At 40.1% G+C, this 16,449-nt stretch overlaps 1 protein-coding gene across 1 annotated transcript in view; it reads left to right on the top strand.

The window, feature by feature from the left end:
- LOC116181408 (ribosomal protein S6 kinase alpha-5-like) overlaps nt 1-4,611 on the top strand; it is a gene marked incomplete at its 5' end in the record, with an annotated part of 34,834 nt that extends 30,223 nt beyond the window's left edge. Inside the window, 3 exon segments of the mRNA XM_031501769.1 lie at nt 1,483-1,621; nt 1,675-1,852; nt 1,904-4,611. Of these exon segments, the coding sequence (XP_031357629.1) occupies nt 1,483-1,621; nt 1,675-1,852; nt 1,904-3,641 (2,055 nt within the window).
- Between the last annotated feature and the right edge of the window lie 11,838 nt (nt 4,612-16,449).

Raw genomic sequence — 16,449 nt, 5'->3', positions numbered from 1 at the left:
TTCCAGAATCTTAAAGTTTCCAAAATTTTAAATCCCCTAATATTTAAAGTGTCTGTAGTCTCAAAATTTCAAATTCGCAAACTGCAAATTTCCAAAAATTCCATTATTTAAAATTACTAAATCCCAATATCTCCTTCATAAAATTTCAATATCGAAATTTCCCAAAATCTCAAATTGGATGGTCGCAATCTACACAATCTCTTTAAGTTCCAGACTTTTAGATTTCCAAAATTTTAAAACTCCCAAAATGTTACCTAAATGTTTAAAATTTGAAAAGTTTAACAAAGACCCAAAATCTTAATTTTCAAAAGTAAAAAAACTGAACTTTGCAAGATTTCAAAAACTCATTCTCAAAAAGTTCAAAATCCCAAAATTTTAAAAGTTCCGTAATTTCAAATTCCCAATATTTCAAAATCTCAAATTCCTCCATTCCCAAAGTTTCGAATTTTATAAAAAAAATTCTGCCAAAATTTAAAATGTCTAGAGCTCCAAATTACCAACATCTCAAAAATTCCGAAATTATAAATTCCCAAATGTCCAAAATTTTGATCCCCACTTAATTTCATTAATTTTGGGAACATAAAAAAAGTTTTAGTATTTTATCTGTACGGACAAGAATGTAGTACCTAACTGATTGAATTCAATATACAGGGAGTGCCAAACAAAATACGTTTTTAATATCTTATTTATTATTTATTTATTATCCCTCTATTGTTTTGTGCTCTCAACATGCTTGCGCCCAATTACAGTGACCCGCATAATGTTTTTTAGATGTGCCTCTGCAGAAGATCTTAAGTTGTTCTATACTACTCCGGTATTTACCTTACAAATTAATTAATTAATGGGACATCCTGTATATTTTTATAGTTTTGAGTAGCACTGTATTTCCTGAATTGTTTGGTATTTTACACTAACTTTTAAACCTGATTCATTTTTCCATCCTATCTGCCGTTCTGGCAAAATGAGACTATATATTGGCAATGTTTGGACGTTTTCCATGTTGATTTTAAGGAGCGTTTTTACGTATATTTAAATTTGAGTATGCTAAGTTGGGTTATAAACCCATCCGCGAACCAATACACCAAAGCATCTTATTTATTTATTGTCTCTCTTGTTCTTATGATAAATGGGCGTAGGCGGGACACACCGCACGCCCACCCGATGGCCAAAAGGGCATGAAGAACCTAAGCTTGACACTCAGACTTAAGACTCGACCAATGATTTAGTGCAATTTCTAGAAAACCAACAATGGATGCTGGTTTTCCCCAATACGCCTCTTGTTATCGCCAGACATATTTTTGTTCATGTTCGCTATGAAGCGGTATATGTATAAATTTTCCTGTTTAACAAAATACAAATTCAACCGTAAAGCGACCACCTGTTACAAGCTGTTGAGAAATTCTGCTTATTGACTGGAGAAGGAAGAAGCAGAGTTTTCGAATCTAGTGCGTGTCCTTTACTATCAATTATTTTTTTTTCAAGGCGGTGGATTGGTGGTCCGTCGGAGTTCTCACCTACGAACTTTTAACTGGAGCTTCTCCGTTCACAGTGGAAGGGGAGAGAAATACCCAACAGGAGATTTCAAGGCGAATCTTGAAAACGACACCTCCCATTCCGGAAGGTATTTATAACTCTTCCAATAGCGATCAACATTGAACTCCCTCTGATTTTCAGCGTTAGGAAAGGACGTTGCCGATTTTATTAGTAGATTATTAGTTAAGGAACCGCGAAAGCGTCTCGGTGGCGGCGAAGGTGACGCGACCGAATTGAAACGGCATCCGTTCTTCAAAACTTTGGATTGGAAAGCTCTGGCTTCGAAGAGGATTTCTGCCCCGTTTAAACCATTGATACGGTAAGTCAGATGAAACAAACGCTCTTTAATTCTGACACGCACTGTACGCAGAAATGAATTGGACGTATCGAACTTTAGCGAAGAGTTCACTCAAATGGTACCGACGGACTCGCCCGCCGTGGTGCCGCCGAACTACGATAAAATCTTCAAAGGCTACTCGTACATATCGCCGTCGGTGATATTTACGAAGAACGTCATTTCGGACGATCTACTCAGGCCGGTCAGTCGACAGGGCGACGCGGCGAAATTGGCCGAGTGTAAGCTCGCCGATTCGCCGTTTTTCCAATCGTACGACATCGATCTCGAGGAGAAAATCTTGGGAGACGGTTCGTTTTCCGTTTGCAGACGTTGCGTGCAGAAGAGCACCGGCAGGGAGTTTGCGGTGAAAATAGTGAGCAGACGGATGGACTGTACGCAGGAGATAAATTTGTTGAGGGCGTGCCAGGGACATCCTAACATTGTCAGCTTGCACGAGGTGATTATCGACGAGGGGCACACATATCTCGTATGCGAATTGTTGAAAGGGGGAGAGTTGTTAGATAGGATTAGGTCAAAGTCAAAGTTTACCGAAGGTGAAGCTTCCGTGATAATGAGGAAGCTTGTATCGGCTGTGAGTTTTATGCATTCTAGGGGAGTTGTACATAGAGATTTGAAGCCTGAAAATTTATTGTTTACGACCGACGAAGAGGACGCGGAAATTAAAGTCGTCGACTTCGGATTCGCGCGGTTAAAGCAGGAGAAGGAAGTTTTGCACACCCCCTGCTTTACGTTGCATTACGCCGCGCCCGAAGTTTTAAACGGTGATCCGCAGGGATACGACGAGAATTGTGACTTGTGGAGTCTCGGCGTTATTTTGTATACCATGATGTGCGGGAGGGCCCCGTTTCATTCGAGTTCGCGCGACAATAGCGCCGTGGTGGTCATGGCTAAAATTAAAAACGGCGACTTTAGTTTTTCCTCGCCCGCTTGGTGCGATGTAAGTGACGATGCGAAAAACATCGTGCAGGGACTTTTAACCGTCGACCCGCAGCAAAGGTTACGAATGGTGGACTTGCGCAACCATCCGTGGGTGCAGGGCTCGCAGGTATTCCCGCAGACGCCGCTGATGACCCCCGACGTGTTGTCGTCGAGCGGGTCAACCGAAAAGGGCCTGCAGGCGACCTTTAACGCGTTCCACAAGGCGGAACGAGAAGGTTTTCGACTGCAGGACGTGCTCAACGCGAAACTGGCGCAAAGGCGACGACTGAAGAAAAGTTCCTCGGACAACATGAGCAATTCCTCGTGTAGTTTCACAAGTGAAGGTTCGCTCAAGTGCAATTCAGGTACACCAACTCTGCCCAAAACCAAAATGTGTACAAATTTGAAAAAGACAATCGAAACAATTGAGGTTAGGAGTTCCGACAGTAGCTCGAGTCGAGATGTTGTCGAGAATGACCAGAAAGAGTCGCGCGTTCAAGAGTACCTTAGTGCTATGGACACTGATCCCAGTACGCCTCCCATATCACCCGACGCCTCTGTTACCGAAGACAAAACGACGATGCCGCAAACTAAAAAGAAGGGTAAACACAAAAAGGTATATACCGAGCCGGTCCGTAGAAGCGAGAGGATTCGACGTCGCGAAGAAATCGATATGGACCCGCTGTTCCCTTTCAAAACCCTGCCAAATCGGACGTTAAAGCGAAAGCATCACGAAGCCGATTTGAGTACCGAATCTCCAAAGTCGAAGATGAGGAAAAAAGAGCCCAACAATGTCAAAGGACAGAGAAGTAAACGAGGCAAAAAGAGATAAACCGCAGTATTTCGTAAGTAATAGATTATTTATATATATAAAAGATATAAATCAATATTTTTGGTAACCGGATCGTGGTTAATATGAAGATTGTGATAAGGAATTAATAGTTGTTCTTAATTTTTACCAATGCAGCGGTCGCGGTTACCGTAAGTTCCATGTAGATGTTTATTGTTACAATTAAGTGCACTTCCTAGCTTCATTTATTAATTAAAATATTTTACAATTGTATACCAAAAATTGTATCATAAAGTCAAATTTGTTATTAAAATAATAATAATAATAATATATTGTAATGCCAATCTACACTAGTTTTTATAAGAGGTTTTTGTGTTGGGTTAGTCTAACAATGCAACATTGATTATTAGTTATGAAATCGTTGAAATTATTTGAAATCGAAATGATAGATTTTATGGACGGTGCTTCACGATCTTGAGGGAAAGATCACGAAGCACTTGATGTAATGCATCCCCTTCTAAAATGGTAATTTGTGTATAGAATCTCCGAAACGGTTTTGGATCGGGTTGTATTACCACCGTTTTTTAATTCGTAGTCAATATATCATAACTGGTCTATGATTAGTCAGTAGTTTATTCATTGTTTTGTTATATGGGTTGCAAATTAAAAGAAAAAATAATTGAAGACACTGTTTGGTCTTTGATAAACGTTGGACTTATAATTAACGTAGTTTAATAATTCTCAGGCTATGTTTTATAATTTGATTACGAAAAATCTTGCGTTTTAGCGAACTTTGTATATTATTAAATTATTTGTAATGGTTGATTTATTATTGTTTTTCTTTTAAATAGAATACTGATTAAATAAACAGGAGACCAAAAGGATGTGCCTTTTTAAATGGAAATGTTCCAACAGGTTAAGGAAAATTGATTTTGTTACTGTCTGTATAAATGTTTCCCTAATTTTCTTATATTGCCTTTTAAAATGAAAATAAAATTTTATGTTGAATAAATTGAGTATTATACGGACGTATTTCATTCAACACACAAGTTTGGTAAAATTGGCGCTGCGTTTCAATACAAGCTTGAGATCTGTCACAGCGGTAGTTCGTTTTGCCCGTTTGTTGCACTTACCAACGGTTGAGCGCCAGCTAATTTCTATCTGAACTCTCTCCGTATCAAATTAAGAACCTACTACTATCGGAGTAAAATGTAGAGTCCGCTGGCTTTAAACGGTTATAAAAAAAAAACTACCCAACCGATTTTTATCAAATAAAGCGTAATATAATCGTCAACTATTTCTACGTTTCCGTAAGTAATGTCATATTTCTTGTTAAATTTGGGAAAATGTGATAGTGAAATATGTACGGGAAAGCGCGCTTTTTCAATGAAAGTATACGAACTCAGAACTTTAGGATTTAATTACAAAAAAAGTATTCACTCAAATGGGATAATGTTTACGTATGTGATAGAATACACCTTTAACTATACGTCGATACATTTTTATGCATTTCTGTATAATTACGCAAACGTTACAGCGATAAAATGACAGACGCGTTTATTCGCTTATTATAAGATACACTTTAAAAAGTTTTGTTCATATCGATAAAGGACAATTACAAATGATATGATCACGGAATAGAATCAATGACAAAAAAATGTTAAGGGCTGCAGGAATTAATATATTCGAGCGGAGTTGGGGGGAAGGTCATTTAATCGCAAAGTTGTACCCTGCAGCAACGTTTCGTATAAAGCGGCACACACGCTAAGTACACGGTTAAGTAATATAGCATGAAATTGTTATTCTGTATTAATCAGTCAACTCATATACATTCATTATCATCATTATCGCTATGTTCTTCGAGATCATCTTCATCAAAGTCGATAACTTCGTCATCACTATCCTCGTCGTTGAGATTTATTACCAAAGGTTCTATGGCGACATCTATTAAATTCTCTTTTTCTCGGTACATATCTTCTACTTTCTTGGCATGGTGAACACAATTAGCCCAAACGCTTTTTGGCACATCTTCCAATGTTGCTTTGCAGAGGTCTAATACGTCTTTAATTTTGAATGTTGTGTTTAGCTTTGCGACTTTATTTTTGACATACGCCCATATCAATTCAATGGGGTTGAACTCACAATGGGCTACTCTACTGGAAGCCATAAAAGCTTCACTTTATCCTGTCGAACATCGTTTACCACTTTCTCCAGAAAATACTGTTTTTTGTAATTGTACATGCGAGATAATTGCAAAAGTGAAGGCCTTGTCATTTGAGCGAATGTATCGAAGTGTTCTGGTACCTGAACTTTTTAGGCCAGTCAAAATCGACAATAAATCAACAAAACATGATGTATCTCTGATTTTTTAGTATGTTGTTTGGACCCATTAGAGTAGTGTATACTCAAGTTTGCAACTCTCAAAAAATTGTGGAAAAAGTGTAGTATACGAAAAACCGCGAAATTTTCGGAGTTTTTGCAGTGTTTGCGTTATATTTCCTTAACTAGACATTTTTCGACGAAGGTCACTATATACGTTTTTGAAGAGTATTAAATGTATAACAATTTGCGCCTAACCCGAGCTCTGTAGGTCAATTAGTTACCGAATTACGGCACTTTGAAGATAGTCATTTTTTTCCAAAAAGTGAACATTTGAGTTTTACACCTTCTTTAGATAAAATTGCGGCTAAACTATTGATCCTACGAGTAGAACTTATGAAATAGAAGTTATAGATAATTTAATTAGCTTTAAGTTAAGCGTAAAGTGGGGTCTGCAGGTCTCGTAGTTCTCTCTAAATCTAAAAAAAACCGATATAAGGTAAAATCGCATTTATACAGAAATGTTCCAAAAGCTTTTTATTTTTTTGTTTTTTGGTGTGGTAAAGAAAAAAACGGTGAGGTGTATTTTAATATAAACATAAGTCATAAAAATTGTAGGTATTGTAACGTTATTTATAAAATTCGGGTTCGATTTATATCAATATTTATTAAACAGAACTAAAACTATAAAAACCGTACAATTTATATCGATCATTTATATCACACACTTCGAAATTTATATCAGCTTTTCGCGCTCTATGTTTCGTTCGCACTCGATCTCGTTCGATAGTAGACTCCCGCGATGTTCGGTCCGCAACCATTTATCCACGCAAGCAATGTAAGTCCCGAATATTCTAGAATACGCGTAGAAAATTCCAGAGCGCTAAAGGCGACGTCACGTCGAGCATTTCCGTTACACTGCCCCCTTCTTAATTCTGGACGTCTCGTTCAGAAACTGCGTTAGTATTACTTTTTAATGCCTCGTGTCGGAATCTGCAGTCAGAGCCTGCTCGACAAACACCTTTCTTGAAAAAGTAACAGTCCACAGTTTTGCGGAGGGTCGTCCCCTGTGGGTTGAAGCAGCATACTGTAATTCGAACGCTAGTGTTTCTAAAAATCACTTCGATCATGGTTCGCACTATCTTCCAGTCCAACCCATCTAAACCACATCCAATCTTCGGGATCGCCAAGCTATTTATGTCATAGTATGCCATGAGTTTCTTTAAGTTTTTTAAAGCAGACCAGAGGTTTTCATAGGTGGGTTTGCCTTCTGACGTTTTCTTTGAAACCAAGTAGAACAAAGAGCGTTGACTATCTTCCAAGCGCAGTACTTTACCCACTCGTGGTCTTTGCTTTATCAACTCGTCTATTCTTCCAAATCTTTTCCGGAATACGGAAGCTATACCTCTACCCATGCGAAGGTCTTCGGCGATACAATGGGCGATGGAAACGTTAACCGGAAGCTCAAAAATATTTTGACAAATTTCCTGAGTAACGCCAAATCGAGCTTTCTTCCGCTGGGCGTAATTTGACATAAAATCGTTAAAGTTTGGCTCGATCCCAAAGCTGCGTTCCTCTTCTCGAATACCTCTAACTTCTTCGTTGTTGTTGGATCCGGCATATCGTGCGAGTCGATTAATGTGGACAACTTTCGGTTTCCGGTGGTTCATTCTGATACGATATATCACGTCATTTATTTTCTTGATCACCTCATATGGACCTTCCCATTGTCTTTGTAGCTTGGGAGAAAGACCCCTTCGTCTCTGTGGATTGTGCAGCCATACCAGATCTCCAGCTTCAAAAGTTTCATTGACCGAGCGGAGGTTGTATTGATTTTTCATGCGATCGCTGGCAATCTGAATATGACTTCTAGCCAAGTCGTGAATATCGTTCATCTTCGCCTTTAGTTGGTCAACATAATTTTCACCTGCGACATATTCTTCATGGGGTTTACGCCCAAACTCGAGGTCACATGGAAGGCGTAGTTCACGACCCAACATAAGGCAGGCAGGAGTCTGACCCGTGGTCTCGTTGACGGCTGATCGATATGCCATAAGGAACAGGTGGAGGTACTGGTCCCAATTTTTCTGATGTTCTGCCACGACTTTTGAAAGATATTTACCCATCGTTCGATTCATTCTCTCCACCATTCCATCTGACTGAGGATGCAAAGGTGTTGTTCTGGTTTTATTGGCTCCTACCAATCGACAAACATCTTGGAACAAAGCCGATTCAAAGTTCCTTCCTTGGTCTGAATGGATTTCTATAGGAACACCAAAACGTGTAAAGAACTCCTTTACCAACACTTCTGCAACTGTTGCTGCCTCTTGGTTTGGAATGGCGTAAGCTTCAGTCCACTTTGTGAAATAATCCATAGCGACTAGGATATATTTATTTCCGCCATCTGTCTCGGGAAACGGTCCTGCGATATCGATAGCAACTCGTTCCATCGGACTACCAACGTTATACTGCCTCATGGGTGCCTTCTTCTTGGAAACTGGTCCGTTTCCAGTAGCACATAACTCACATTTTTGACACCATCGCCGGACATCTTCTTTACTGTTGACCCAATAGAATCGCTCACGTACCCTTTGCAACGTTTTCGTAATACCAAAGTGTCCTCCGGAAGCGCCGTCATGCAATTTTCGCAATACTTCCGACACTTTGCTTCTAGGTACTACTAATTGCAGCGTCGATTCGGTGCCATCTTCACTTTCAAGGGTCCTATACAACAGGTTGTCTTTCAGAGTCAGGCTATTCCATTGGCCCCAATAACTCTTTACTTCAGGACTTGTGGCACTAATGTCTTGCCAGCCTGGTCTTTGTCCGTGGCGCATCCAATTCAGAACAGTTTTTATACTTGGGTCGTTTTCTTGGGCCGTTTTGATTTCGCTTGGCTTCCATTCCTCACTCTCTACAGTTGTTCGTCGCAGATGGCCAATCTTGTCTTCTATTTTAGAACAATGTGTGCAGGTGTCTTTGCACGGTCTTCTTGACAAAGCGTCTGCATTATTGTGAACTTTTCCAGCCCTATGTTCAATGTCGTAGTCATATTCCTGAAGACGTTCTAACCATCTTGCCACCTGTCCTTCTGGGTTTCGGAACTGCAAGAGCCACTTTAGCGCTGCATGATCTGTCCTTATCAGGAACTTGCGGCCGTAAAGATATTTATGGAAATGTTCGCATGCCTTTACCACACCCAGGAGCTCTCGCCTAGTCACACAATAATTCCTCTCGGGTTTCGACAGTACTTTGCTGAAATAGGCAATGACTCTTTCCTGTCCGTCTTGCAATTGAGAGAGAACAGCTCCAATGGCGGTGTTACTGGCATCGGTATCTAGTACAAACTTTCCTTCATTTCTGGGGTAGCCGCAAGGATAGGTGCGCTAGTAAGAGCTTGCCGGAGATGTTCGAAAGCTCTTTGACAGTCTTCACTCCATTCGTACTCATTGCCTTCTTCTGTCAACTTTATTAATGGTTTGGCAATGTTGGCAAATCCTTTCACGAATCGTCTATAATAGGTGCACAAACCGAGGAAACTTCGAATCTCGTGCTTGTTCTCAGGAATCGGCCACTCTTGAATCGCTATAATCTTCTCTGGGTCAGCTGTAACACCATCACGAGATACGATGTGCCCCAAATATTTAACTTCTTTTTGGAACATAAAGCATTTCTTGGGACTTAGTTTTAAATTGGCCTCTCGTAATCGTCCAAACACCTCTCTCAGGTTCTTTAGGTGTTCTTCAAAAGTTTTTCCTACGACAATTACATCATCCAAATATACCAGACATGTCTGCCACGTTAGTCCCCTTAGAACTGCTTCCATAAGTCTCTCAAACGTCGCGGGGGCATTACACAATCCGAAAGGCATTACTGTGAATTGCCAAAGTCCAGAGCCTATAGAAAACGCGGTCTTCTCTCGGTCTGTCGATTCCATCCCCACTTGCCAATAACCACTCTTTAGGTCGAGTGTGGAAAACCATTGGGCTCCAGATAGAGTGTCCAAGGTGTCGTCTATTCTTGGCAGTGGATAGCTATCTTTCTTGGTGACCGAATTTAACAGACGGTAGTCAACGCAAAATCTTGTGGAGCCATCCTTCTTCTTTACAAGCACTATCGGTGATGACCAAGGACTATTCGATGGCTCGATGACACCTTGTTTTCTCATGTCTCTAATAATCTCCTCAGCTTCGTCTCGTTTAGCCAAGGGGAGTCGCCTTGGCTGTTGTCTAATCGGTTGGGAATTGCCAGTATTTATTTTATGGGTGACTATGCTTGTCTTGCCCTTGTCCTGGTCGTTTACCGCGAACACATCTCGGAATTCCACAAGCATATTTTTCACCTTCTGTCGTTGTCTATTGTCCAAATCTGGAGTGTTTTTAATGACCATATCTATCAGCTCTCTTGGATACTTTCCTTTAGATAGATTTTCCGATTTCACAGAGCGAATAGCCGAGATGGGCACACACTGTCCAACTACAGTTCGTTTGCTTAGCTTAACAGGACTATCTTTCAAATTCATAATTCGAATCGGAACGTCATTTTGAACTTTTACCAGAGCCCTAGCCACTATAGAAATTCCTTTTGGTTTAGTGCTTCGACTATCCGTAGGCTTCCCTGGCGACAGTATCCATCTAAAGTGGTCATTATAATTTTTTCACTAAGTCCAGGTATAATGACGTCATGAGTGGTTAACAGGCGGATGACATCTTCTTTGTCTTCATGGAAAGGGAGTTCTTCATCGCCGACCTTTAACACGCCCTTTTTCACGTCTAACACAGCTCCGAGTTTCTTAAGAAGATCCATCCCCAAGATGAATTGATCAGAAATATCAGCAATTAGCACCTGGTGATTGATGGTGGTCTTTCCGATGGTGACAGACATTTGTATTTCTCCGTGCGTTCTTATTCTTTCACCAGTTGCTGTTTTTAACTGCACGGTCGAAGATGAGATCCGAGCATGATTCTTCAATAACTCTGGTCTTGCAATAGTTCTTGTTGCACCTGTGTCTACCAGCAAGGATCTGTCTTCTCCATTAACTCGGCCGTCGATGTACAGACTCAGAACTTTTCCAGACGACGTAATGTTTACAGTGAAGATCGGGGCTTTGTTTCTGCAGGTCGACGATAGCCCCTTCCTGTCGACCTTTCTTAGTTTTCCGACTGCTGTATTGGTTTTTGGCAGTTGCGGCGAACGTTTCTTTGACAGTGACTGTATTGCTTTATTGACCTTTTCTTCCATTACTTTACTGACCTTTTCTTCCACTACTTTACTGACCTTTTCTTCCACTACTTTACTGACCTTTTCTTCAAAACTTTCAGAGCCACCTTCCTCTTCGATGGTTCTTACCCGGCTCTCACTGCGAGGTTCCACCATACGTACTCGCGCACTTCCATGACTAGCTTTCTTGGCGGCTTCGAATTCTAACGCATGGGCCAAAGCTTTCTCAATTTTGTCGTGCCTAGCCAGTCTCAAAGCCTGCTGGGCATCTCCATCACGAACGGCATCGATAAATGTTTGTACAGCCAGTTGATCAAGAAAGCTCTCCGGTGCCGTAGGGTATGCCAATCGAATCAGTCTAGCGATGTCCGCTTCAAGTTCCTGCAAACTTTCTCCAGGTTTCTGCATTCGGTTCTTGACTTGGGCATAGTAAACTTGCTGAAGGTGTTTATCGCCATATCGCATTTCGAGTCGCGCTACTATTTGTTGGAAGTTCTGTTGATCCTCGGGGATAGTCCGCAACACATCCAGAGCATCTCCTCTCAGAGCAAGAATCAGGGCTGTAGTTTTGTCTTGAAGAGTCCATTTATTTGCCGCAGCCGCTGCTTCAAACTGTCGAACGTACGTGGTCCAAGGAATCTTACCATCAAAAGTAGGTGGCTTTATTCGGGCTTGCTGAACGTCGCCTTCTACTCTCGTATTTGTTTCTGGGTCGACCTTCTTGTAATGAGTAGACTGTGGCACCTCAAGAAGACGGTCCATCAGTAATTCATCTGGGGCACTACTAGTACGCTCTTCCGTAGTCAGTCGCAAGAATTGCTCGCGCAGCTCTTCATACTTGTGCTCAATCTCGACGAATGTTGCTTTAAATGTTTTGGAAACTTCCGTAATTCTATCTTCAACTTTTTCTTCAATTGATTTAGAGACTTCTTCGATAATCTTTCTAGAATTTTCCTCCATCTTTTCGAACTTCTCGTCCATTTTCTCGAACTTTTCTTCAATATTTCTAGAACATTTCTGGAGAAATACAATTTTACCTTATATCGGTTTTTTTGAGATTTAGAGAGAACTACGAGGCCTGCAGACCCCACTATACGCTTAACCTAAAGCTAATTAAATTATTTACAACTTCTATTTTATCATTTCTACACGTGGGATTAATAGTTTAGCCGCAATTTCGATCTAAAGAAGGTGTAAAACTCAAATGTTCACTTTTTGGAAAAAAATGATTATCTTCAAAGTGCCGTAATTCGGTAACTATTGACTTACAGAGCTCGGGTTCGGTACCCAATTCTAAATGTTTTAATTGATCGTCATTAAAACTTCACTTCTGTGCAGGTAATTTCTTTTTTCGGTTTCTGTTTTCTTGCCCCCTCAGAGCTCCTTTCTTGCAAATGCAAAAAGGGATACAGAGGTGGCTGTATTTGCCTGAAAGCAGGTCTCAAATGCTTTGTGATGTGTGCTACCTGCGCTGGGGTAACGTGCCAGAACGCTGCTCTTATCATCATCGAAGAGGGCGACGATGACGAGCCTCAAGAGAACCCTGACGATCCAGCAATACTGGACTCCCTACCTATAAAGGACCGCGACAACAATCCACCAATAGTAGAGGACCTGCCTGTTAAAGAGTGCAGCGAAAGTGACGGCTCAGCGCCATTCAAAACAAGGAGACGATTTTGATCTATCTTTGATTTATTGGTTATACACCTATACTACAATTTATGACTTATGTTTATATTAAAATACACCTCACCGTTTTTTTAATGATTGCATGGCAAATTTTTCTTTACCACACCAAAAAACAAAAAAATAAAAAGCTTTTGGAACATTTCTGGATAAATGCGAGTTTACCTTATATCGGTTTTTTTGAGATTTAGAGAGAACTACGAGACCTGCAGACCCCACTTTACGCTTAACTTAAAGCTAATTAAATTATCTATAACTTCTATTTCATAAGTTCTACTCGTAGGATCAATAGTTTAGCCGCAATTTCTATCTAAAGAAGGTGTAAAACTCAAAAATGACTATCTTCAAAGTGCCGTAATTCGGTAACTAATTGACCTACAGAGCTCGGGTTAGGCGCAAATTGTTATACATTTAGTACTCTTCAAAAACGTATATAGTGACCTTCGTCGAAAAATGTCTAGTTAAGGAAATATAACGCGGTTTTTCGTATACTACACTTTTTCCACAACTTTTAGAGAGTTGCAAACTTGAGTATACACTACTCTAATGGGTCCAAACAACATACTAAAAAATCAGAGATACATCATGTTTTGCGAATTTAGCGATTTTTTGTGTCGATTTTGACTGGCCTATTTCGCTTATTTAACCATTCAATTATGTCTGCTTTTCTCCATGCAGTTGTTATTGCTTATCAGAACGCAGTGTAATTTATATACAATAAATAGTCATTAAAAACGAACACGTTTATTTAGTATATCCAAAGATCATACGTATTGACTTCACTGACTATAGTAGTGTCGTTGCCAACCGCCGCCCACGCACATCACCGACACCTCTGCCAGTCAGGCAACACACATTACAGAATTAGTTTTCCTACAGTTGTTGGGTTTCGAAATTCAGGATTCAACATTGTATGGTAAGGTGCTTGATCAAGTACAATAACTGACTTATCGGGAATCACCCCCAAGACATATCGTAACCATTCCTCAAAATGCTGTTTATTCATATCGTCATGATAATCTGCTGACCCTTTCTTCCCAATGAAGCATTTGCTACATCCTGGTAAAAAACCGTTTTCGTTGCCGATGTCAAGTATAACGATCCGTTGCCCAGCTCCAGAAGGTCGTTTGATTCCACCCCTGTACCCATTGATTTCTTGAATGGTTCCTCGATATTGGTCAAAGCTGTCGCGGTTTTCCGGGGTTATATATTCCACCCAACCAAATTTTTTTGAATGGTTTGCGCCACACCATGTTTCGTCTGTAAAAAATAGATTCCAACCCGTTTCTCTATCTTTTGATGGCGTATAGATATTCGGTTCTTTTAGCAGCTATTGCATTCACTTCATTTAAAATAGGCCTGTTCTCCAATTTGCGATAGATAAAATTTATATCTTTTACCCATTTTTTTACTGTGGTGCTGCACACTTGCGGAAAATCTGGACACTCGTCTTTCAGTCGTTGATAGAGTTCGGCTATGGTTGGAAACCGTTTTCCATATTAAAAATGTAATATTTGTCGTCTTATAACGCCCTTCATAAAATCATCGATCTCTATATTTAGGTCTACCACTTTTTGGTTTTGGTCCTGAAACTATACCACTGATACTTGCTTCATTGGACACCCTTGAACTGTTTTTTTGCTAATTCCCAAGCATTGCGCAGTTCGTTTTGTTACTTGATTGAGCCGAACTCGATCTACACCATTCATTTTTCTTCTTCGAAGAACCTTTTTACCTTCACAACAATCTCTTTTAAACTCCACGGACACATAACGAGGCATTTTATTATTTATTATAGATATAGTGGTACGTCGTGACAACTAAACTGTTAATGTAGTTCTGGATGAGCAATGGGCCTTTATACATTTGAATGTAAGAAAATATTATGAACCACAATCCATTTTTCTGGTTTTGAATAATATATCTGTTTATCAAACATGTGTTCCTGTAGGTACCCACGAAAGAATAATAATGACAATTTACAATTACATTACATTGGCCATGGCCATCTGTGGTTATTGTATTGTAACGCTCCAGTTAAACAAAACATGTTTGCCGCACATCCTTAGACCTTATAGTACATATGGACTGCTAATTGTAACTAAAATATGGTCAAGGACATTGCCTGGGTATGTGCGTTTCAGGGTAAACGAGTCTGTCCGAAATTGTCCGATGTGACACGATTTGAGGATGTCAACCTATAAATTAACAAACGTCAACTAATTAAATGCCCAGATATGGCAAAAAAAGCAAACCTGTTCTTATTTGTGGACGTATAGAAGATAACCAAGAGTATTTAGCTTCCCGTACTACGCGGTTACCATAAAAGCTACTCTTTACGCGATCCGAGTGGTGTTCATACGACTTTAGTTTACCCTGAGATTCACATACCCACGACTACAGTGCCCTCTATCGGTGACCACCCATTTTGTATTGAAAGCATAGGGCTAATAGCAGTCCATGTACTATATGGTCTAAGCGCACATCACACATGAAAACCGCAGGTTATTATTCATCTTGTTTCGTACGTAGAGTATTGGCTAATTTACACAAAAACAAACATCCACAAGTTGTTTTCAGACAATATGTACGCATTTATGACGTTTGCTATTTTATTCATCTTATAAAAAAAGAATGAAGTCGTTTCCTTCAATAATATATAGCTGCGTTGCAATGTTTTTGCTTTTCCGCAAAAAGGGAACAAGATATTTCCATAATTTTTTCTACAATAGCTACAGCAATAATTGGGTTATGTAATACCCGAAATGTATGAATTTTCGTGGAAAAATAATAGTATATTATATTATGAGGAGCTAAAGTGAAACTTTTTATGGCGAGTCAGTGTTTGATGGCCGAGCGAAGCGAGGCCAGCAAAATACTGACGAGCCATAAGAAGTTACTTTAGCTCCGCATAATATATGCTATTTTTTCTTCAAACGTGAGAATAACGCCCAAATAATGGTTTTCAAATCGGAAGAAATATTAACCCGATCGTTATGGGTAGCCGTGAGCGCGTCGGCCGTGGTGACTATAACAATTGCTATAGTTGGCCATTATTAGTTTTGACGTTTTAATTGTGGACGAGTTTTTGATTTCAAATAAAAATGAAATTGCACAAAAAATACTTTCGACAACTTTAGAAAATCCAGGTTTATCAGATGGAATGACTTCAACTACTCCTTCATTTGAAGCAGAAACCAATCCAGTTTTTAGCGCATTTTTGCAAAAAATTTTTTTTGTAAAAAGTAGCTTTTAATCTCACTTTGGCTGGCTGGCTGGCTGACTGGCTGGCTGGCTGGCTGGCTGGCTGGCTGGCTGGCTGGCTGGCTGGCAGCAAATGTGGGCGCGTAGAAGAACTCTTGTAGAAAGGCAACGGGTGTACGTGTATCTACAGGGCCGTGAAATTTGTCAACCTTAAGGACATGGCTACATGATGTGGGGTTGGCGACATCTGGGCGTCATCCTCGAGCGTAGTATACTAACGTGAAGGTTTTTCAGTTTTTTCCTATCTTCTACTACAGTTTTGGTCAGATTCTTTTCAAATTGGTGTCGTCGGAAAGATGTTGTAAACGCGCACAACTCCTGCGTGGCGGAATGTTGTTTTTTGTCATAGGGGCGAAATTAA

Source organism: Photinus pyralis, unplaced genomic scaffold (genome assembly GCF_008802855.1).
Source record: "Photinus pyralis isolate 1611_PpyrPB1 unplaced genomic scaffold, Ppyr1.3 Ppyr1.4_LG9, whole genome shotgun sequence".
NCBI classification, from domain to species: Eukaryota; Metazoa; Arthropoda; class Insecta; order Coleoptera; family Lampyridae; genus Photinus; species Photinus pyralis.
The sequence above is the reverse complement of the archived record's forward strand: the minus strand, read 5'-3'. Positions and strand labels throughout refer to the sequence as shown.